Consider the following 22,864-nt stretch of genomic DNA (forward strand, 5'->3'; position numbering starts at 1 on the left):
GTATTGTACTCGTGGACAAATAAATTACGTATATTAAAAATAAAGAGGGAGCAGTCATTTTCCCTCGACCACGTAGCCTCGAAGCATTCTTCCCGCGGTATACACGTGGTGGGTAGCATACCCGGCGTACCAAGACGCTACAACAACCGTACATAATACTTTAATTCATATTCAAAAACATTTTTTTTACACTACGACTTTTAAATTACTTTTTAACAAGTTATTTATATATAGTTGGTTTTTCTTTATTTTTTAATAAATTGAGACGCAAAGGGTTATAAAAAAACTACTGATAAAAAATTTGCCAACACAGTTGTAAGTTACATATTGAATAGAATAGATACCTTATTTACCCTTAAGGGTCTTAAAGAGCGTTTTAAAGGTGAAATAATTCAAATAATAAAGAAAGGAGAAGGACGAGAGGTGAAGGATTACAGAGAAATAACAATTATGTCTTTGATGTACAAGATCTATACAGCGATACTAGCTGAAAGGGTAAGAAAAGAGGTAGAAACAAAGAATTTGATTCCCAATAATCAAGCAGGATTTAAAAAAGGAATGGGGACGATGAACCAAAAATTCGCACTGAACTACTTGGTAAATAGACAACTAGAAAAAGAGAAAGGGAAGATGACAGTTCTATTCGTAGATCTCAAGGCAGCGTTTGACTCAGTAGATAAGGAAGTTCTAATTAAGGCAATGAAAGAGAGAGGAGTAAGGCAAGGACTGATAGATAGTGTGGAGGAAGTCTTGAGAGAAACAAAAAGCAATGTAAGAAGGGAAGAAGAAAAAGGGGACTCTTTCTGGATGGCGAAATAGACGGAGAGCTGGCTACATAAAAATGCAAGTTATAAGGTACATGAAATATTTATAGCTAGAGAGGTTCCATTAGCACTCCCGAACACTGAGTGACCAGTCTGCCTGCGCGCTTAGGAAGATTAAGGCGGGGGTGGACGGTCAAAAATGACAAATTTTACAAGAAAAAAAATGATAAAGCTCAGGGAAAAAAATTATAGGAATGTTAAGTATTTGTTGCTACGAAACGCGGAAAATTATTGGCAGACGATTTCGTGGAAGAGAAAGGGCCGGCAGACTGCAACAAAGCGGCGTTAACTTTTGTGAAAAAAAAAATGATAAGGTACATGATTAAAAATTATTGGTAATAATTACTAAACTGTTAACGAAGCTATGTGCTAAATGGCAGACGAAAAAACTGAAGACAACATTGAGGCAGATTGTAATAAAGAGCGCGGTTTCGATCGCGCTTAATGAGGTAGTTCCGTACGATGCGTTACTGCGATATGTTATTTTGTTTATATATATATATCATGTCGACAATAAAATAACAATTTCTATATTATATATATAATATGTGCTAAAAGATATGTTTAAAATTAGAATAATTTTTTTATTAACAAAAAAATTCTATTAAAAATTGTAGACTTATTCTATTTCGCTGTTTGCATCGGATTCATCATACTGCATATCTTCTTCGCTTTCGCAATCGATATCATCCTCAGATTCGATTTCGTTGATATCTGCTAAAAAACGACATTAAAAATTAAAAATGACTATTAACAAATATGAGATTGAAAACGTGTGCAAAGATTTGTACCTTCAGACTGTTCTTGATCAATAACAACGTTTTTAACACTAGATGGTGTCTGAGGTCCATCGAACCATCGGAACTGGTATTTGGAGTTGAGTATCACCCATCCGCAGTCTTCTGGTACCAAAAAAGTCGGAATTTTCTTGTGAGCGTGGCTCCATAATCTAGCGATATACATAGATCTTAAGAATTACGGTCTTAATTCAGCTGCACAAGAAGGTATCGATGAAGCGTCAAAATTTTGTAGCTTTTTTTTTTTAAATGGTTCATTGACGTCATTAACTTTATAATTTTTTAAAAATAGCGCAAAGCGAGCATTATCTACGGAATCAAGTGATTTCATCGCATATAGTGAACAGACAAATTTTTCAATATCTCGAAATACATTCATTCTATCATATTCTTCACTAGCCAAGTCAGCAAATGCGCTTTGAAATCGTTCGCTAAATAGTAATAATTTTAAAGGACGCTGTTTACCTTTTCTAAAAAAAGCTGGATTAAAGTCACATCCAGTGAATGCATGAAACCCTGTTAAAGATTTACAAAATAATTCGCCGTGTCTATCATACAGTGCTGACACGTCAATTATACGCTGTCTGTTTATAATACCCGTTTGAATCCAAACTTTACTATTGCTTTTTAACTTGTTCATGTTGGCTAGCATTATAATAAGTATGTCCGTGTTGGAACATTTTATTATAATGTGAGCTTCTTCCGGAATATTACACGCGTGAAAAACTATTTTCGTATCAGCTTCTTCATGAGCTTCTATCGTGTAGATATCATTTATCGAAAATAAAACAGTCTCATTACCAACTTTATATTCATAACACTGATGGAAGTTCAGTAAAACTGTTTTATTTCCAAAAAATTGTATCATTTTTGTACTCTGCCAATGTCCAATTAAAAAACGGACAAGAGCTTCCTTGAAATTGCTATTTCTAAGCTCTTTGACAAAATTTGCGGGTCTTGTTTGATCAGGTCCAGAAATCACATACATACGCTCATCACAGTTACCGCCTCGGAGAGATCTTTCATAATCTTTAATTGAGGGCGTGAAATATCTATCAAAAATGACGTGTATTTCTCGAGCTTTATTATTTGTTGTTACCCCATCTGCAGTATTTTTTTAGATATATTTCCAAACGTTTTTGTTATGTCTTTCATACAATGTATTAAATAAAAGCCGTCTATCAAACAAACGTCCACGTGTGCCGGAGCTACACTTTTAACATCCTTTTCTAATAGCTTAAGTAAAACTGATTTATCAGTCTTAAATATCGATCCGTCTAAATGGCACAATGACATCGGAACGGGTGTTAATGGAAAAGTAAGAATCTTTTCTATGTTTGTATTTTCATTCATTGAAATGGCTATAACATGCGGCTAAATAAATCTCGCTGTAATCTTATTTCTTGCACTTTGTTGTTAATTTTGATATTTTTCTTTGCGGTTGAATTTGCAAAATTAAGTATTTTATTTTGTTTGATCGTCGCTTCAAATCTATCTGACGATTCTGCGCAATCAGAAATAAATGTCTCTCTCAACGAATTACCATTTTTCTCTGCATTTAATAAAAAGTTACAAACTTCTTCGGAAGCCGCTCGTCCGGTGCCAATGTTATATAAAAAATCACTTTCGATATTTTCAGTGTTAAACGGATTAAAATTTTGCTTTAATAAATTTATAAAATTTTGCAACTGAACGGAATCCTTTTTAATTTGATGTTTTTCCAAATCTCCGGTAATATCTTGAGCTCTTTTTAAACCAGCTTCTTTGTACGTATGCGATATCAGTGTTGAGCGTATACTGTGACTTTTTGACCATTTTTGACGAGCACTAATCGAATTCGCAAAGTGTGTTATTCCGGTTAATCTCCTTGCAGCATCCGCATTGACCGTCTGTTCGAGTGTCAAATCTACAGGATTTTTGGAGAAAGGTTTATCTGTTCTTTTGACACCGAAAAACCCATTTTGAAATTGAATTTCTAAACCTTGATGTGTTTCCTGAATTTTCAAAAGATTATCATGGTTTTTTACTAACCACCGAGAATAGTTTCCTTGATTAAACATAAAAAATAAATTGGCCATTTTCAGAATAACTTCTTTAAAAAGTTCAAAATCACCGATGCGGATGCTGCGCGTAAACATTAAATAGTAATCGACAAAATTAATGTACATAACGTAATACTGCGGCGTTTTTCCAAAGTCTCCATTCAATGCCTTTTTTTTATGATCTAAAAAATCTATTAACAATTTATCGAAAGTTGGATTCAAAATTTTCAAATTTGAAATCTTATTTGACTGAAATTCTTTGATAATTTCGGGTACATTTACTTCTACATTGATATTTTGCTTGGTTAAGAAATCTTCAAACAACAAAACTTGCAATCTTAGCAACACTAAAGGATGTAAACGCTTACATCGATTAAAGTGTTTTCCGCTGATAAATCCATTGACCGAGCCGGAAGCTAATAATCCGCTTTTAACCATAATATAAATAAGCCCACACTTATCTATAAATTTGCCAACAGCTTTAAAATACGCCATCATTATATGAAATGCACCAAGATGATAAATAGATTGTTAAATTGTGGATGCTCAGTTGATTGGATTTGATAAGCAACTTTGGCTATCGCTAAATCGTAAGTGACTTGAATATATTGTTGTTGCAACTCTTCCGCAATTCTCTGACTTTGACGCATCGTTTCATATACTACGGAAATATTTGTCGGCGAGGCATTGATCGGTGTAAGGTACGATACTTTTTGTTTGATTAATTTATCTACTACAATTTTACTGTTAAACCCAACCCACATTGGCGTGTTTGCAATTTTAAAAAAATTAGATAAAACCCACATTACATCTAGCCTTTCGTAAAAAGTGTAATTACTGTTATTAACTGTACGCAGTTCGCTATCAATGGGCAATAATTTTTCAACTATTTTTGGTTTTTTGGCGTAAGTAACCAATTCTGGACATATAGCGTCAAACGTCCGTCTCCTTTTGGCGGGAGGTTCATTTACAGTATGTTCTATATCACATGTGCGCACATCGCAAATATCTGTATCAACATTTTGATAAATTATACCGACAGTATCATGTAACGTATCCTTACCGCTACAAGTTTCAACGAATCGATCGTAATTGTCGAAGGCTACTCCTGTACAATAATTAGACGATAAGTAAATATCTTCGGGACAAATAATCGATTTACTACAAGAGGCAAACGTAGCTTCAGTTTCCAATTCCTCGATAGTGTTGTAACTGCAGCAGTGCCCGTATTTATTTATAATGTCAATTACTTTTCTACTACTTGTGATGCTTTTCAATGTCATTCCAAGCGTTATGTGCTTAGAAGTTTTAATTTTTCCATGACTTACTGCGTAAATAAGGTCTTGGACGATTGACTTTACTTTGCGAGTGCAGTTACAACTTTTTACAGTTCTTGGATCATTACCGCAAATTACTGAACGGAAAAACTGTGAAACATTAGTAGGGATTTCGCATTCCCCCTTAATTAAATCGAGCGCTGTTATGTTGCCTGATAGAGGCTGAGCTTTAATCGATAACATTTTTTTCTCAATATAAATGCCGCACGCTCTAATACTTCCAGCTCTTCACATTCGCCGAAAGTTTTATCTGTAATCACAGAGCCGTCGTTTGGTGCAATAATTTTTTTATTGTGAAACGTTATTACTTGTAAATCATCGCCAAATTTTTTTGTTAACTTTTCTAACAAATAATTGCTTGATAAAGTTGATTCGTAAGACTCGTAATTTTCTATACCTAACCTATATAAAGCATTTTTTGCATATTCTATAAGATACTTCAATGAATAGCATTGTTTATTTGCTATCGTATTTTGTGTTATTAAATCATAAATTTCATTATCAACTAAAACATTAACTTCTCTTATAGTGTGCCACTCTGATTTTTGAGTAGTCTGAGCTGATATATGTTTTTTGAAATAAATTAATTTACATACGTTATGGTAATGAATTAAATTTTGTGATCGTACATCTTTAATTTTACTTAACATTTGCGTATCGTTTAGAGCAGTGGCATTTGTAACGATTTTCTCGATCAACATTTCGGACACAGATTTAATAATCGGAACTACTTTATAATTTTGAACTTTACGTGACTTATCGCAAAAAAAAATAAATTACATTGCCGCTTTTTACTTGTTCTTCGTGTGAAGACAACTGTGACATGTTATTGTCTAACTCTTCAACATTTTCTGTAAAATAAAATATAATTCGTTACTTTACTTTACTTAACAAAAAATTTCATTTCAAAAATTTACATTTTTCGAATAAGAAATGTACGAAAGGTTTACCGGAACCTTCCACGGGGGGGGGGGAGAAGCAAGCGACGCTTTCCTTAGGTCAAGAAAGGGAAAAAACAGCCTGCCGATTCTTACCGCACCAAGCCGGGGCCATAGCGTCCCTTTTCGTGGCTCTCTCGGCGTCTAGTTCTACATTAATTTAAATATATAAACAAATTGTAATTATTACCTGTCAAACTCGTGCTGGGCTGACAAGACAGTGTAGCTTGACTCTCAGAAGATAAGGCAGTCGATTCGTTATTAGCTACATAAAATAAACAATAAATTAGTTATTACTCTCTCGGCGTCTAGTTCTACAGTAATGTAAATATAAACAAATTGTAATTATTACCTGTCGAACTCGTGCTGGGTTGACAAGACAGTGTAGCTTGACTCTCAGAAGATAAGGCAATCAATTCGTTATTAGCTACATAAAATATACAATAAATTAGTTTTATTATTTAACAACAATGTATTAAAAAAGTCATATAAGAATTTATGTACTTACAAGGATCAGGCTCCGGTATTGTATTTCCAGACTGCTGTAATTTCACCAATTCACTATAATTGTCAACATACTTTCTTTTAATAGCCGTGAAATTACTATAACAATTTCCATGGTACCCATTGATTTTATCTGGAGTTGTGGGTAAAATAAGTTCATTATACTTTAGCTTGTAAGTCACACGAATTTTTAAAATCTTCTTGCATTTTTCTAAAATTTTATCGTTAAAAAGTGTGATTTTAGTTTCACTGCTGTTATTACAAAATACACACTTTTGCTCCGAACTCATTTTGCGAATAGTTCACTGATATTTGCAAAATATTAATAATAAATAAAGATTATATAAATAATAAATAAATAATAAATAAACAATAAATAAAAATTCTAAAAGCCACTGAAAAAAAATAAAATTCGGCACAATATAACACGTTGGACGTCTGTTCACTGTCGAGTTTTCGAGTATACTGAACTCTCTTATATTTATTATTTTTATTATCATAAATGACCTTTTCCAGCCTCTACTATACAGCTGTTTCTCGGCCGCTTGGTCCCTCTGAACCGTTTCAAACAGTTTTTATACCTGCGTTGAATTTTCGAATATAATTTTCGAATCTCTCAATCTATTAAAACTTCAATATATTATTTTAAAACTTGTAGAAAAATGTTTATATATAGTTTTCAACTGCAGATAAAAAATGTTATGAGATCAATTAGTAACAATTTAGATTCAATATAATAAATAAATTAATCATTTTATTTTTAACAATAAAAAAATGAATACAAACTGAATCCATTAATGGAAAAAAAAAAGAAACATGTAATATATTCATATAAATAACAAAATAACATATCATAGTAGCGCACGTACGAAACTAGCTCATTAAGCGCGATCGAAACCGCGCTCTTCATTACAATCTGCCTCGATGTTGTCTTCAGGTTTTTCGTCTGCCATTTAGCACATAGCTTCGTTAACAGTTTAGTAATTATTACTAATAATTTTTAATCATGTACCTTATTATTTTTTTTTTCACAAAAGTTAACGCCGCTTTGTTGCAGTCTGCCGGCCCTTTCTCTACCACGAAATCGTCTGCCAATAATTTTCCGCGTTTTGTAGCAACAAATACTTAACATTCCTATAATTTTTTTCCCTGAGCTTTATCATTTTTTTTCTTGTAAAATTTGTCATTTTTGACCGTCCACCCCCGCCTTAATCTTCCTAAGCGCGCAGGCAGACTGGTCACTCAGTGTTTGGGAGTGCTAATGTCATTCGAGACTCGCGTAATTGGGAGATTCGCGGTCACTTGGGACTTGCGTGATCGGGCGATCCGCGGTCAATTCGGGGAGTTGCTCTCGCGCGTGCAAGAGCCTCACAATTATTGTTTCCGGTTAATTGTAAGTAAACTGCGTTAATTGTACGGGAGTTCGCGTTAATCGTAAGTTCGCGTTGCGTGTAAGTGGATGTTCGTACGTCTCACCGGGTTAATTTGTGGGTAAATTCGAGCGTATGTTGAACAGTCTCGTTGCGTATAATAGCTCACGGTTCTGTCGCGGTTATTGCAAACGAATTGCGTTAGTTGTAAGAGAATAAATTTGTGCGTTTCGGCGCAAGTAAAGGCCCTTGGCTGTTCCGCGTTTAGTCGTCAGGGCCGAACTCGTTGCGATTTGTGCGGAAAATCATCCGAGTACGAACGGATAGGAATTGCTGAGCAATTCGGCGACGGAATGAGTATCGCGCTCGTGGGGTGACACGGGACGCTAACTCGGATTCTATTAGTTCGCCGTGGAAAACGACTACCTCATTACTCCTGTTATCCGCTGTTTAAATATATTTGTTTGTTATTGTTATTCGAGTGTTAATTGCGCTACGCTCCCTCTCCTTTTCCAACCGCGATAAATCAAAGAAACTCACGCCTGAGAGAATTGCGATCTCGTATATCGTGGTGTGAGGAATCGCATCTGGCGCCCAACATATCAAGACTCAGTCGAGTCTCCATCTGGGTTTTGGAGAAATTTATCGCGATTCAGGAATAATTACAGACAACGTTAGAGAGTCTGGATAAGGAAAAGCGACGGCGCGCTCCGGCCCGGCTGGCGGGACCGGGCGGACATCGTCGTTGTCGTCATAATATATAAAGGCTCTCTATATAAAAAATTCAAATATAGTTATATAAATTTGGCAATAAGAGTTAATTGGCTTTTATTTCCAAATTTAATTACATTCGAATTTTAAATATAATAAATTATTTAATTATTTAATAAAAAAATAAATAATTACATCTTTTTTTGAGCTTGAAATTTCGCTAATTTTACTCGCTCTTTTAATTCTTTTTCCTTTAATAATAATTTTCTAACTGTCCATTCATTTATGAACTCTTCACGTTCCTTTCTTAATTGACATATTTCATGCTGACTGCATGACAAAGTTGGTGTTTTTATTGGTGTTTTCTTTAAATGTTGTTCATTAGAAACCTCGTTTAGTACTGTTAAATTATTTTGCTTAACTGCTTTAAAATTTTTTTTGTCAATCTAAAATAATAAATTTTATTTCTTTATTTAACAAATAATTTTATTAACAAATTTATGTGTATTATTTAAAAACATTTTAATAGTACCTATAGACTCATTTTTTGTAAAATTACTCGAAGATATTGTTGGTGCTGTAGTCATAAGGCTAGGTTTTATGTCTAACACATTTGAATCAACTTCACCAACATTTTTTTGTGGCGATCCACCAGTAAGAAATCTTGCTTGTCTTTCAGCTGTTAAAATGTTCTTGTTTTGTTGTTTTAAGTTAGACCAGTATTTCTTTAATTGTGAAACATTTTTCTGCAACATAAAATATCCTAATATTAAGAAAAATAAATAAATTTGAGGAACTGCTGTATGAAATATACTTCAAATACTTTACCGTTATTTGGCATTATTTTTAATATTAATCTACGCACAAAACATGTAAATGTTCTATTTCATTATTTTTGATTTAATGTTTTCTTAATTCACTTTACATATTCAATATTATATTGTTTCAGTTCTTTATAGATTTAGATTTATTGCTGACATAATGTCCAAACTAACAAAATGTTTTCTAAAGATTGTGGTCCACTTGACACTACAAATGCTTTGAAGCGTTTTTCTTCTCCTTCTTTCTTCATAGAAAGAAAAAAGAAGAGAAATGCTTCAAAGCATTTGTAACGTCAAGGGGACCGCAGCCAAAAGCATATAAACGATAAAGTATGTCGAAACGTTGTGCTAATCAACCGGGATTCCAGTCCTTATCAAGTACATTTTATTGTTTATACGCTTTTGTCTGCGGTCCCCTTAAGGTCCGCAGCTGCTCGAACAAATTATACGTAACAACAAGTGCTCGCCTTTACCCGGACAGCCCAATTATGGAATAGTTGTATCTCTTCGTATGCTGCACGGCGAGCTCTCTCAGGTTCGGGAGGAGAATCCGTTGCTTTTCAAAAATACCTGCCTCACGAAGAAGCTCGGCTTCTCGGACGTGATTATGCCGGGTGATGTGCGTAACAATCTGTATCTGAAGCTGGAACGGGGCGAATTCGAACGCGGCGGAAACTCTACTGGCAAGAATATCGAGGTAACAATCTTGGTCCTGGACACGGACGGCCAGCCCTTGGAAGAGTGCCTGTTTGGAGCCGCAGGGATGGACGGTAATTCCGAATATCAGAGCTTGGTCATATACCATCACAACCCTTAAGGACCCTGTGGTCCATTTACAAATGCTTTAAAGCATTCCTCTTATTTTTTTTTTAATGAAGAAAGAAGGAGAAAAAGAACGCTTCAAAGCATTTGTAGTATCAAGTGAACCACAGCCTTTATAAAACATTTCGTTAGTTCGGACATTATGTCAGCAATAAATCTAAATCTAAGAACTAAAACAATATAATATTAAATATGTGTAAAGTGAATTAAGAAAACATCAAGTCAAAAATAATGAAATGGAACATTTTGTTGTGCCGCGTCGCCGGTTAGCGACGGCGTACGGCAAAACGTTTATTCTTCGGGATCTTTTGACGTTACGAGTTGGAACTCGGGAAGCACATGCGGACAGCCTAAGAAGAATCCGGGTTCACAGGTGGAACGGGACGTAGGCGTTGTTAAATCAACTTTGCTCACTTTCACCTTACGCTGGAACTTTATTTTAGTGCCTTGTTACACTTTCTCGATTACACTTAGTTTAGCCGTCGTATTTACTATTACTCGCACCTTGTATACTTTTCGCGACGCGACAACGAGAACGGCACGGGCAGAGTCTCCGGTGTACTACTCTCCGTCGCGGCTTACTCGGCGGTCCCTTATATTAGTTTGACATATGCCTTGTCAGCGCATTTCCGCCGGATTCGACGGCCCCCCGAATGAGGTCGGTCAGCGACCGAGCGCATTCGCAATCTCGCGGTAATCCCGCGGTTCCGCGATTGCCGAACTGCGTTGACGCACATTCCTTTGCATCTCGCAATAGTTTGACGCGGAAGCTTGATGAACTTTCACGTCCGCGTCGGCGTAAATTGAGAAGCCTTTCGAAAGACTGTTCCCTCGAAGTCTTTCGAAAGACTATTCTAAAATTTTATGATAATATAATTTATTATAATATACTTCGATAATTACTTGTTGTAATTTTAGATTACAACAATTTACATGTTTATATGCGTAGATTAATATTAAAAATAAGTGGATGGTCATAATGCCAAATAACGGTAAGGTATTTGAAGTACATTTCATACAGCAGTTCCTCAAATTTATCAACTTAATAAAGATTGCCAGTTTGGTCGAAATAAACAAATCCTCTGCATTTTATTATTCACTGGCGAAGAAAAAGAGTTTATGTTTATCTTAAAATACCTTATTAGAAATTAATGAAGACTCATTATATTCCTGTGTAATTATAAACCAAGCTTCTGATTTTTCTTTTAATGTTAACGAATTTGTTCTTTTTGACTCAATAATATGCTTATATTTTTTTAAAATTTCGAGAAACACTTGCTTCTCTAAATCGGAATAAATAACTCTTTTAGTTGCCATTGTAAAAAATTTTTGTTTAACACACTGGTCCCGTTTAACACAGCCCCCGATCTAGCGAAACCACTGCCAAAGGAACGGGCTTGAAAAAATTAAGACCCTGTGAGCTTGACTCTAGTCTGGCACTGTAAGGCGACATGACAAGTGCAGCATAAGTGGGAGATGGCAACATCGCCGGTAAAATACCACTTTCATCGTTTTCTTACTTACTCGGTTAGGCAGAGCGCGTTCCGTGCCCGTTGCGGCTTTTCTGGCCTCGAGTGTCTCAAGGTTAGCAACTGACACCGATGTTTGGCATCGTTACCGCAGCGGCTTCCGCTTCAACCGCTACCACCAGAGCCAGACCAAAGCTGACTTCTCCGCCTCTCGCGCCAACTTCGATACTTCCCGACGAAACCGTTGCCACTTCTGGAGCTCCCTGACGGAGCCGCGGTCGTCCGAATTCCCGGCTTGTGACGCTTCGGCCTGTCCGCTGTCTCTCTCTCTCGCTCTTTTGCTCTTCCCTTTCGCATTCGCTCCCTCTGCTCTTCCTCGTCGTTCTCGGCTGCTCGGCTCTCACATCGATGACTACACACTTTCCTCGTCACACTTCCTCGCCTCGAGTATCGGCGACTCGAGTTTATTCGTCGTACCTCCTTGGAAGGAAAACACCACCACTGCACCCGTCGCTCTCTTTAAGGTAAATCGTCACGATACACGACGCGATGATGACGGCCACGACGGCGAGAATGACGCAACCCCGACACTGGAATATCACCACTAATGTAGCACATAACCTGACAAAACCGTCTTAAGTCGACTATTTGCTCGACTTGACCAAGACTGGCTCAAGATAATGCGACGCTATTTTATACTGCCGCGTGACGGTTATGCACCACGGTACAAGGCCCAGCGTCACAATGATGTAGAGCGGGTGTCAGAGCCGGATACGAACGCGAAATGTGTTAGGCGCCAGGAGTGGAGAAGGCCACACCACCTTTTGCTCCAAATAACTCAAAACGCGCGAAGTGACTCCAAATGCTCCTAGAAAATCTACGCCAAAGATTCTCTTTATCCTCGGAAGGCTTCAAACCGAATAACACGGCTCTGACCGTTCGCGGCGGCTGCTCTCTCAGCGGCAGAGGGTCGTAGTTCAATGACCGGGTAACTCGAGGAGACGTTGACAATGGTTAGGCGAAACAAAAAAAAGAACCTGCGGAAAATAGACATCAGAAATTGTATTTGCACAACATGACGGGATAGATTCCCTTTCCTTTTCCCGAAGGATACACGCGATGACTCCACAAGTGGTCTTCAACAAATACTTGCATCACGCTAACTATTCTCCGCGATTGAGAAACGCCGATCTTTAGATAGGGTCCGAAAGATAGAAATATTACCCAAAAGCGGAATATGACTCGCCCCAATATAAGCGCAAACTCGATAGACACGCAGACTCTCAATAATATAGACGCCTCATAGGAATATTACCCGCAAGATAGAAATCTTATTTGCCAAATTGCAACATTATCCGCAAAATAGAAACGCAAAACTCTAAATAGAATAGCTGTACAATAACATTATCCGCAAAATAGAAACGCAAAACTCTAAGTAGGATAGCCACAAAATGGAAATATGATCCGCAAAGTAAAATTATTATTCGCAAAATAGAAATTGGATAAACAAAAGAGAAATACGATCCGAAAAATAAAAAAAAACTCGAAACGTTAGATCGGATAGCCACCAAATAAAAATATGATCCGCAAAGAAATATTATCCGCAAAGTAGAAACTATTATTTGCCAAATAGAACTATAATCCGCAAAATAGAAACATTAATAGAGATGCAAAATAGGATAGTCGCAAAATAAAAGTATGATCCGCAAAGTAAGATATTAGTCACAAAATCGAAAGAGGGTCCGCGAAAGAGAAATAGTATCCGCCAAATAAACGTTAGATCGGTTAGTCGCAAAAGAAATAGGATCCGCAAAGTAGAAGTATTATTCGCAAACCAGAAATTGTATCCGTGAAATGAAAACGCCAAACTTTAAGTACGGTTCGCCAAACAACACCGCACATCCAAGCACCACGCGGGACTCACGTCCTCGGCACGTGATCTGGACGCCTCCCGCGGGCGTCGCCGGGCGTACAATTAACACGCGGGGACCGCGGTATGCCGCTATAATTACCGTCGATTCTAACACGCAAGTTAACGGGGTGACTGTGGGGCCTGGCCGAACCTATCAATACTCGGATGCGCAAAAGAGCTACCGTAATACGCGACAAGTAATTGTCCCTCCGATCGTCCGTACTTATGCGACGGTTGAGTCGAAAAGGAAAGGAGTCCCCCAGCGTTTTTACGGGCAGCGACGGGCGGGGTATGTCAGACCCGACTTTTAACCCACGGCAATCGCGAAAAATTCACGACAACAATCCCGAGGGATTCACGGCAAGGACGCGTAAATCACCATCGGATCATACGCGCCTCTCTCACAATTACTCGGTACGCGACCCTCCGCCCTCGATGCCCCTTGTTACCTCGTTGAGATTGCCGACCGCTCACGTCTTGCCAATCCTTGGTCCTTTGGCCTCGACCGGGCTTGTAGGGCCGCCGCCCTCGCTCACAATCCGCCCTGGGTCTTCGCCGGACCGCCGCTCTCGCTCGCAAGTCTTCGCCGGACTTCCGCTCTCGCTCGCTATTCGTCCTCGCCGGACGTCCACGCTCGCTCGCTATCGGCCCCACAGTGACGATCTCTCTCGCGCCTTCGGTCCTCGGCGCCTGGCTCGGTGGTGCGTTTTCGCCCCGTCGGGTGGCGCGAGTTTGCCGAAACTAGGGCCGTACGGCCGCTTCCTCCTGAAACGTCACTAAACGACCAGAAACGCCCGCGCCATATAAATTGGTCCACCCCATCGCAAGGATGGAATCCGGGGCTCCGCACGAGCCACAGGCTCATGTGACGGGCCTAAGGGGCCACGTCACAACTCCCCCCTCCCCGGAAAGGACCGAAAGGTCTTGACCACCAATCCCGACAACTGGTTCGGGTCCCCTTTCCCCGACTCAACCGATTCACTCAACTTACGACGAGGCTCCAGCCACAGCTGGTTCCGACCGGGGAGGGTAGTAGTGTTTCAAGTCTTGTACATGACTCTTCCCAACCGACTTCCCCTCCAAGTCGACCAGCTTATATACTACCGGCGACAATATTTTATAAACGCGAAACGGACCATGAAACTTGGGAGCCAACTTTGCGGCGATATTCTGAGTCGCGGACGACAAAACGTGTTGTCGCCTCCAGACTAAATCGTTTACTTTATGTTGTCGATCTCGTCGGCGCAAATTGCAATAATGGGATTGCCGCGCGTGAGCCCGCTCCAGATTCTCGATTAACCAATCGTATACCGGTTGTAGCTTTTCCATGCGCTTCGACCACCCCTCGACATCCGGAGTTTCCTCGTCGACCGGTCCGTCTAGCCCGGACTCTCTACGCTTCAAGTAGCGCGCTGGGGCAAGTTCACGTCCCAAATTGAGAAAGGCAGGCGAAACGCCTAACGACGAATGGTAGGCCGTATTATAGGCGAAACGGAAATCGCTGAGGTGGGCATCCCACTCGCGATGGTCGTTCTTCAAGAAAGTGGTGATCATTGTCTTCAAAATGCGATTCACCCGCTCTACCGGGTTAGCCTGAGGGTGGTAGGGTGGAACGGTCGTAAGCTGGATACCATTCTCCGCCGCGAAATCTTTCATCGTCCGATTGACAAACTCCGTACCGTTGTCCGTCAGTAGATATTTAGGGGTTCCCCAACGAGACACAATCAATTCTTCCAAGGAGTCCTTAATATTCTTCGCGTTCGCAGCTCGCAAGGCCCGACATTCGATCCATTTTGTAAATAAATCCTGAATGACGAGGAGTTAGGAATACCCCGCCCGACTACGCGGCAGGGGGCCCATGTCCGCCGCCACCACGGTCCACGGCTATTGAACGGTGCGTGGTCCCATTAAACCAGCGGGGGCCTGCTGCTCTACCTTGGTACGTTGGCAGATATCGCACTTTTTCACATAGGCGGCCACCTCGTGGAACATGTTGGGCCAGAAATAAGCGGCCGCTATTCGCCGATAGGTCTTCTCCACCCCGAAGTGTCCCGCTTGTGGATCGTCATGCGACTCTCGGAGGGCTTCCCCTCTCATCTCCCGAGGTAACACCTGTGACGTCCTGGGTGATGCGAGGTGGCTCGATCCGGCAGGACGTCTCCGTTGAATAGGTTCTTTTTCCGCTGGTTAAGGGGGTGAAACCCCAGGATAACTAGCTGGTGTTCGGCGATGTGGATTATAGCTCCTTGAGTCCGTTGAAGGTAGGTATTTAATAATTTTTATCTTCTTTTGAAAAGAGTATGATATTTATTGTATAACTCCAAAATACAAGTAGTTTATATGGAGAATGGAACAAGTATAAAATATGTAAGGTTTCCTGGATCGTTCCACTACGAACCAGCTCGTTTCAGATTCTGTTCCAGACTCTCTGTCGAGTGGGCGAGAGGTGCTTTTATACAATTCTGGAAACGATAGTGGGAGGTGACCACACCTGGTTACAATGAGTCATAGAGTGTTGTCTAGCGGATATGAGTCTACCTCTACCTGTGCGGCTCCCTTGCCAGCTTGTTTTAAGTATGACTAGATTTTACTCGCATATGAGTCACTTGTCACTTAGTGGCCTCGTTCAATTTCTATTTTTATTCTAACAGAGATTTGTAACGAGAGCGATACCTTCTTTTATCATAAAATCTCAACATGACTTTTGTCATAGAAGAACATAATAATCTTCACTAATTTGACTTCAAAATACGTTAAATATTGTTTAACTTCCTTTAGATTAACTTTACATGTGGTAGAATAATTCAATAATACAATTAAAATAATTGTTAGTATGTCTAAAGTACAAAAGATATTGCTCTCTTTGTCTAACAGTTACTACGGTGTATCAGACTCTCTCTTTCTCTCCTTCAGATCGTACAATATTCGCATCTTGCTCGGATTCGCGTGTCTATGCAGCGCAATTACAATTCTATCCTTTCAGGTACGTGAGTGACGCCTCGGCGCTTGACGCTCGAGAGTAATATTAATTTTAGTGAGTATATATATATATATATATATATTTGTTAATAACAATATTGATAAAAGTGATGTTAGCAGTGGTATCGATGATTCTACTACTATGTTAATAATATGTTGTGCAGGTAGAAATGGTTAGCATTCTCATTAGTACAGTAGATCAATAAACTTAAGTTGTTTATATAATAAGATTCTTATTGTTTTTATATCTCGCGTATGGTTGGGAATTCGATAGAGTTGTATAGGAAGTGTATGTTGCAGGAATTTCAATAAAGTATAATATAGCGTTGGAAAATATTATTATCAATATATGTATTTGTTAATAACAAATTATTTGTTAAACAATTTGGTACCTTTTAATTTGCATATTGATGTTGTTGGATTTTCCTTAGTTACGCGGTTTTGATTCTATAATAAAATCATTTCTTTTATATGACGCTTTATTTTACTGTTATAAATGTTTTGTAAATAAACAATTGTGGAAATAAGTGTTGTTATTGTTTTTACAGGGTTACTAATGCGGAATATATATATACATGCGAAATTTATATATATCGGAATGAGTTTTATTATGGGGTGTCGAGACACAACTAGAAATATGTACTTCTTCGATTAATTAAGTATAGGAGTTTATTAAAAATTATGCTTTATATATTATTTCCGAATTCCGAGAGAAAATGTTCAGGTTATCAGTGTATATAAAAAGAGATTTTTAACCATTGTGGTTGTGGGATATTAAAATCTAAATTTCCATGTCCTGAGAACTGCCTGATCATATATATGTATATCTATGTCACAGGGCAGTTTTCAGGTCTTTCATCTTATACCGGGTGGTTTTCTCTTTGAAATTTTGTAGAGCTTTTATTAGAAAAATGACATGGTTTAGACTTAGGTGAAAGTTGTTGTATTTTACCTGGAGTATAGATTAAAAATATTTGTTGACATAGTTAATAATTTATTTTTATTTGTTTATAAAAGAAAATTGCAAAAATAAATGATTGTGTAGTAAATGTTTTTCTGTCAAATGATTCTAATGATTATTCCCTATAAGCGTCTATATTGGTTTTATCTTCAACTATCCGTTTTCTATTTTATTTCAATTTATTACAGGTTTATATGGTTATCCTTGTCTTACTCTGGGTGAATTTGTATTAAACTATCCTCGTCTCTCTACAGGTTTATGAAGTGAAATCTTTAATCTTATTTATTAATTTAATTATTTCAAATAGAAAATCGGGGTTAACGCTATTAGTGTTTAAAAACATGGCGGATCCCATTTTTATCATAATAATTGAATGTCAAAATTTTTGTTCAAAAATGAAATTTGTTAATCTTAAAATGTATAAAAGACTAAAATATTATTGTAAAAGTGATTTGGTCTTTCTAAATTTAAATGGTAAAAAGTTTAAAATGGCGGACGTGAAACTTTAATAATTCATAATTCGGAAACGGTAAGAGATGGAGAGATGGGGTTTCATTTGTTGCATTCAGATAATTAAAGGCTTTATTTTAGGTTGTTTAAAATTTCTGTATTTTATGTATTTCCGTAATTTTCAATTATATCTCGGAATTGAGAAGAGATATGGAATGAGGTTTTTCGTGAGACTTGACATACTTTGCTGAGTGTTTGCAGTGATTTTATTGGTTATTTTTAATAATAATTTTACGATAATTTTATTGTTAATTAGTTTGTTTTGAAAGATACAAGAATAATTTATTAGCAAAAGTTGTTTGGTCTTTCACGATGGTTCCAATAGTCATATTAGTCAGGTCTGATAATAGCATATTTTAATTGTTATTGTTAATAATAATTATATGTGAAAAATGCTAGTAAACAATTATTATTTTAGGATAGTCATGTTCTTTAGGCATAAAAGATTATGTTCCTGTGATTGCTTTGCTTCTGATTAATTTATTTATATTTTATTCTAATTTTTTTCTTAGTCCATCTTTATGGAACGTGCGTTTATTCGAGTGTTAAATTGAATTTATATTACATAAAGGATCTCGTAAAGTCTGTATTAGTGATAAATAGCAATTTGCAAGTAACTTTATTGGTTCTGGGGAATTTTAATAAGTGTTTGTCCAAAAGTTTATAGTGTGGTTCATGATGAACGGGGCTTGAAAGGAGGCCTTAAGGCGGCTATCTTCTCTAGACTCGCGTTTGTGACGGGTGACAAACGTGCGAACAAAAATGTCAGCACGGGAAACCGTGAACTCTTTTGTGCGTCCGATCAGCGCGAGTGGTACGAGCGACGAGCGACACATTATCGAGCCTACTTTATCGCGTTTCGAAGAGTTTCAGTAACGCGACAGCGGGTGAGCGTTGTCGCGTATACTTAATTTGACTGTAAACGTAAACAAATACAATCCTTTGCACGCGGGATGTTACATAAATTTACCTCAAAAAATTAAATCAAAGAAAGCGGTGATCAACGTGCAATCGATGGACAATGCATGCTTCGCGTGGTCAGTGGTGGCTGCTTTACATCCAGCCGAAAAACATTCAGAACGGGAATCCTCGTACCGACATTACACAACAGTATTAAATTTACAAGGCATTGAGTTTCCAATGACTTTGAAACAGATTAAAAAGTTCGAACGACTCAACGATATATCCATCAATGTGTATGCCATCGAGGGAGAGAAGACGCCGAACGTTCTCCCAATATGGCTCACCGACCTGAAGAAAGAAAAGCACGTCAATTTGCTGTACGTGCAGGACCCGCGAGACGACAACGTGGGACATTTCGCGTGGATAAAGGACCTATCGCGTCTCGTTAGCTCGCAATTGAGCGGGCACAATGGTCGGAAATACTTTTGCGATCGGTGAGTACCTCCTTTTTAATAAAATTATAAAAAAATATTTTTAATATAAAAATTAAAAAATGTGTTTTTCTTTTTGCAGCTGTTTACATTATTTTAGATCGAGCGAGCAATTGGAAGCTCACGGAGTAGACTGCCGAGAGATAAACAACTGTGCCATCCGACTACCGAGCGAGGACGACAAGTGGCTGAGTTTCAAGAATCACAGCAGGAAAGAACGAGTTCCGTTCGTCGTGTACGCCGACCTGGAATGTACCCTCGAGAAGACGGATGCGGATCCGAAAACGTCCACATACACGTCTCAACATCATCGGGTATTTAGATTATTTAGCATAGGATATTACGTGCGGTGCTCGTACGACGACTCGTTATCCGCGTATTGGTTTCGTCGCGATAAGGATTGCGTCGCGTGGTTCGCCGAGGAACTAAGACGTTTAGCACACGACGTAAAAATTATCTTATCCGATAATGTTCGCATGACGGAATTAACGCGAGACGAGCGGGAGATATTTCACAGCGCGACGCATTGCCACATTTGCAAAAAACCGTTCGAGCCAGACGACGTGCCAGTACGCGATCATTGTCATCTGACCGGTCGTTATAGAGGTCCCGCGCATCCCAACTGTAATCTAAATTACACAGATTCGCATTACATTTCAATAATTTTTCGTAATTTATCGGGTTACGACGCGCATTTTATTATCAAGGAAATAGCTACAGCGTATACGAAGTGTTCTTCACACGTAGACTTACTTCCAATCACGAAAAAAAAATACATTTCATTCACGAAACACGTTAAAGATACCGCAAAAAATCAGATTTTTGAAGCGACATAAAATTACGGTTTATCAATTTGTATAAATTTTTAAGTAGCAGCCTCGATAAATTAACATCTTTTCTATACAGAGATAAGTTAAAAATTGTACGTTCTCAATTTTCCCAATTATCGACCGAGGATTTTGATCTTTTGACGCGAAAAGGCGTATTTCCGTACGAATACGTGGATTGTGTAGACAAGCTGGAGGACACGTGTTTACCACCGCGCGAATCGTTTTACAGTTCCTTGACCGGTGACACCGTATCCGAGAGCGATTACGAGCACGCCGCGAACGTCTGGCGACGGTTCTCCGTTCGAACCTTGGGCGAATACAGCGATCTGTATCTAAAGACCGATGTCTTGTTATTGGCTGACGTTTTTGAAAATTTCCGCGACAGTTGTATAGCGAGTTACGGACTCAATTCCGCGTACTACTATACTTCGCCAAGTTTCACATGGGACGCCATGTTAAAGCATACTCGCATAAATTTCGAACTGCTCACCGACATTGACATGGTTATGTTCATGAACGCGGTATACGCGGTGTTCTGAGTCAATGTTCCGGCAGATATGCGCAGGCCAACAACAAGTACATGCAGTCATACGATTTATCCAAACCGTCTTCGTACTTGATGTATTTCGATGTAAACAACTTGTACGGCTGGGCGATGTGTGAGCCACTGCCCTACGCGGAGTTTTGATGGGTCGAAGACGTTTCGAATTTCGAGTTTAACGCGATCGCTTCGCATTCGCTCACGGGTTATATTCTTGAGGTCGATCTAGAGTATCCACAGAATATACACGACGCGCACGCTGACTTACCGTTCTGTCCGACGCGCGATAAACCGCCCGGCAAACAGCAGGACAAACTTCTCGCCACGCTGTACGATAAGAAGCGTTACGTCATCCATTATCGCAATCTACAGCAGTGCACGCGACACGGCATTTGCATCACAAAGATACATCGCGTATTGCAATTCGCTCAATCTACGTGGCTTCGCACTTACATCGAGCTCAATACGAAATTTAGAACACTGGCCCAGAACAATTTTGAGAAAAATTTATATAAATTGATGAATAACGCGGTTTTTGGGAAAACAATGGAGAAAGTTCGAAACCACGTCGATGTAAAATTAGTGACAAAGTGGGAGGATAGATACGGCGCCGAGGCACTAATCTCGAAACCAAATTTTCACAGTAGGAGCGTTTTTTCAGAAAACCTGATAGCCGTTGAACTGCAAAAACTCGAAGTTAAATTTGACAAACCTATTTACGTCGGCATGTGCATTCTCGACGTATCGAAAGTCTGTTTGTATGAATTTCATCACGAGTACATGTCTCCCCTGTATGGCGACATGTGTAGAATTATGTATACCGATGCGGACAGTCTGATATACCACATCGAGTGCGAGGATGTGTACGAGAACGTGAAACGCGATATCGCTAGATTCAACACGAGCGATTACGCGATCGACAACGCGTACGGTATAACGCTCGAGAACAAAAAAGTGCCGGGCTTGATGAGGGACGAGAATAACGGTGCGATCATGACCGAATTCGTCGGACTCAGGGCGAAAATGTACGCGTTGAGGGTGGATAGTAAGAAGGACTGTAAAAAAGTGAAAGGTGTCAAGAGCAACGTCGTAGCGCGTACTATAACGTTCGACGATTACACGAGATGTCTGCGAGACGAAATTGAAATGACGCGACACCAGTCCTGTATACGATCGAAGTTGCACGAGGTGTACACCGTGTCCGAAACAAAAATCGCTCTGAGTCCGTACGACGATAAGCGATACGTTATACCCGATTCGACCGATACGTTACCGTGGGGACATTACCGAATACCTTTGTAACGTATGTATGTATGCAATAGTATAACGTATGCAGTAGTTTATGTATGTAACGTAATATATAATGTAGTAGTAGTAGTAGTATGTCACGTTCTGACTGTTATAGTTCGTCCGTTTTTTGGTCAATGCATTTAAGAAATTTACCAGGGATTTGGACAAATTGTGTGAAGGATATTATTATTATATTTATTATTCGGGACCGAAAAGATATCTGAGTATATACGTATGGTAACGAGGATCAGCTTTATTTATTTGGTTATAATTAGGATAATCAACGTTGAAATCGACAGGAATAAGTTTAAAGGGGGGGTGCGTTTTCTAATTGTTGCAATTGTTGGAGGAAGGAGAGAGGATCTTGATTAGAAATGACTGCTTGCTTGATCTGGAATCTGATTTGTTTAATACAAACGCGCCTACCTCCTTTCTTCGTCATTCAGCCGCGTTCACGAAAATGAATTTTAAGCTTGCCACACTCTTCGGCAGCGCTCAAAACCAATCCGCCACACCCCTGCTCGCCACACTCTTCGTCAGCGCTCAGATCGTTAGCGTAGAGGTCAAACTCACTTTCGGGAATTTGTCGAGATTATTGTCTTTTTCTGGAAATCAACTCCGTAATCGCCACGCTTTCGGCAGCGAAAGTACTGGATCGCCACACTCTTTGTCAGCGCCCCAGCACAGATCGCCACGTTTTGTCGGCGGAAACTGCGAGTCGGAATCCCAGAAGTGACAGTGATTATTACGACCTCCAAGAATCAACCCCGTAATCGCCACGCTTTCGGCAGCGAAAGCACTGGATCGCCACA

At 39.0% G+C, this 22,864-nt stretch overlaps 3 protein-coding genes across 7 annotated transcripts in view; 1 reads left to right on the forward strand and 2 right to left on the reverse strand.

Moving 5' to 3' along the window:
* Positions 1-22,864, reverse strand: part of LOC143905464 (uncharacterized) — a 249,609-nt gene that overhangs the window by 24,832 nt on the left and 201,913 nt on the right. The gene's annotated exons all lie outside the window — the stretch shown is intronic.
* Positions 1,444-11,483, reverse strand: LOC143905418 (uncharacterized). The gene is made up of 5 exons (XM_077420844.1): positions 11,304-11,483; positions 9,056-9,269; positions 8,719-8,971; positions 1,616-1,773; positions 1,444-1,541 (listed from the first exon to the last, which is right to left on the reverse strand). Exons 1-5 carry the CDS (start codon positions 11,481-11,483, stop codon positions 1,444-1,446), a joined length of 903 nt encoding a protein of 300 aa, XP_077276970.1.
* On the forward strand, positions 14,001-22,850 carry LOC143905465 (uncharacterized). 2 transcript variants are annotated; one of them, XM_077420898.1, is made up of 2 exons: positions 14,001-19,394; positions 19,474-21,379. In XM_077420898.1, exons 1-2 carry the CDS (start codon positions 19,012-19,014, stop codon positions 20,225-20,227), a joined length of 1,137 nt encoding a protein of 378 aa, XP_077277024.1. In that variant the 5' UTR covers positions 14,001-19,011; the 3' UTR covers positions 20,228-21,379. The 2 variants fall into 2 exon arrangements, with proteins under 2 accessions (XP_077277024.1, XP_077277025.1); XM_077420899.1 differs by having other exon boundaries at positions 15,846-19,394; positions 19,474-22,850.

The sequence above is a fragment of the Temnothorax americanus genome, unplaced genomic scaffold, assembly GCF_048541705.1.
Source record: "Temnothorax americanus isolate GAGA-0224 unplaced genomic scaffold, ASM4854170v1 Scaffold61, whole genome shotgun sequence".
Classification (NCBI taxonomy): domain Eukaryota; kingdom Metazoa; phylum Arthropoda; class Insecta; order Hymenoptera; family Formicidae; genus Temnothorax; species Temnothorax americanus.

Coding starts and splice junctions, on each gene's coding strand:
- LOC143905418 (XM_077420844.1), bottom strand. CDS start 11,483: ATGGCAACTAAAAGAGTTATTTATTCCGATTTAGAGAAGCAAGTGTTT. Junction 9,270..11,303: donor CTTCATTAATTTCTAATAAG/GTATTTTAAGAT, acceptor TTTATGTTGCAG/AAAAATGTTTCACAATTAAA. Junction 1,774..8,718: donor TTTCAAGCTCAAAAAAAGAT/GTAATTATTTAT, acceptor GTATATCGCTAG/ATTATGGAGCCACGCTCACA.
- LOC143905465 (XM_077420898.1), top strand. CDS start 19,012: ATGGACAATGCATGCTTCGCGTGGTCAGTGGTGGCTGCTTTACATCCA. Junction 19,395..19,473: donor CGGAAATACTTTTGCGATCG/GTGAGTACCTCC, acceptor TTCTTTTTGCAG/CTGTTTACATTATTTTAGAT.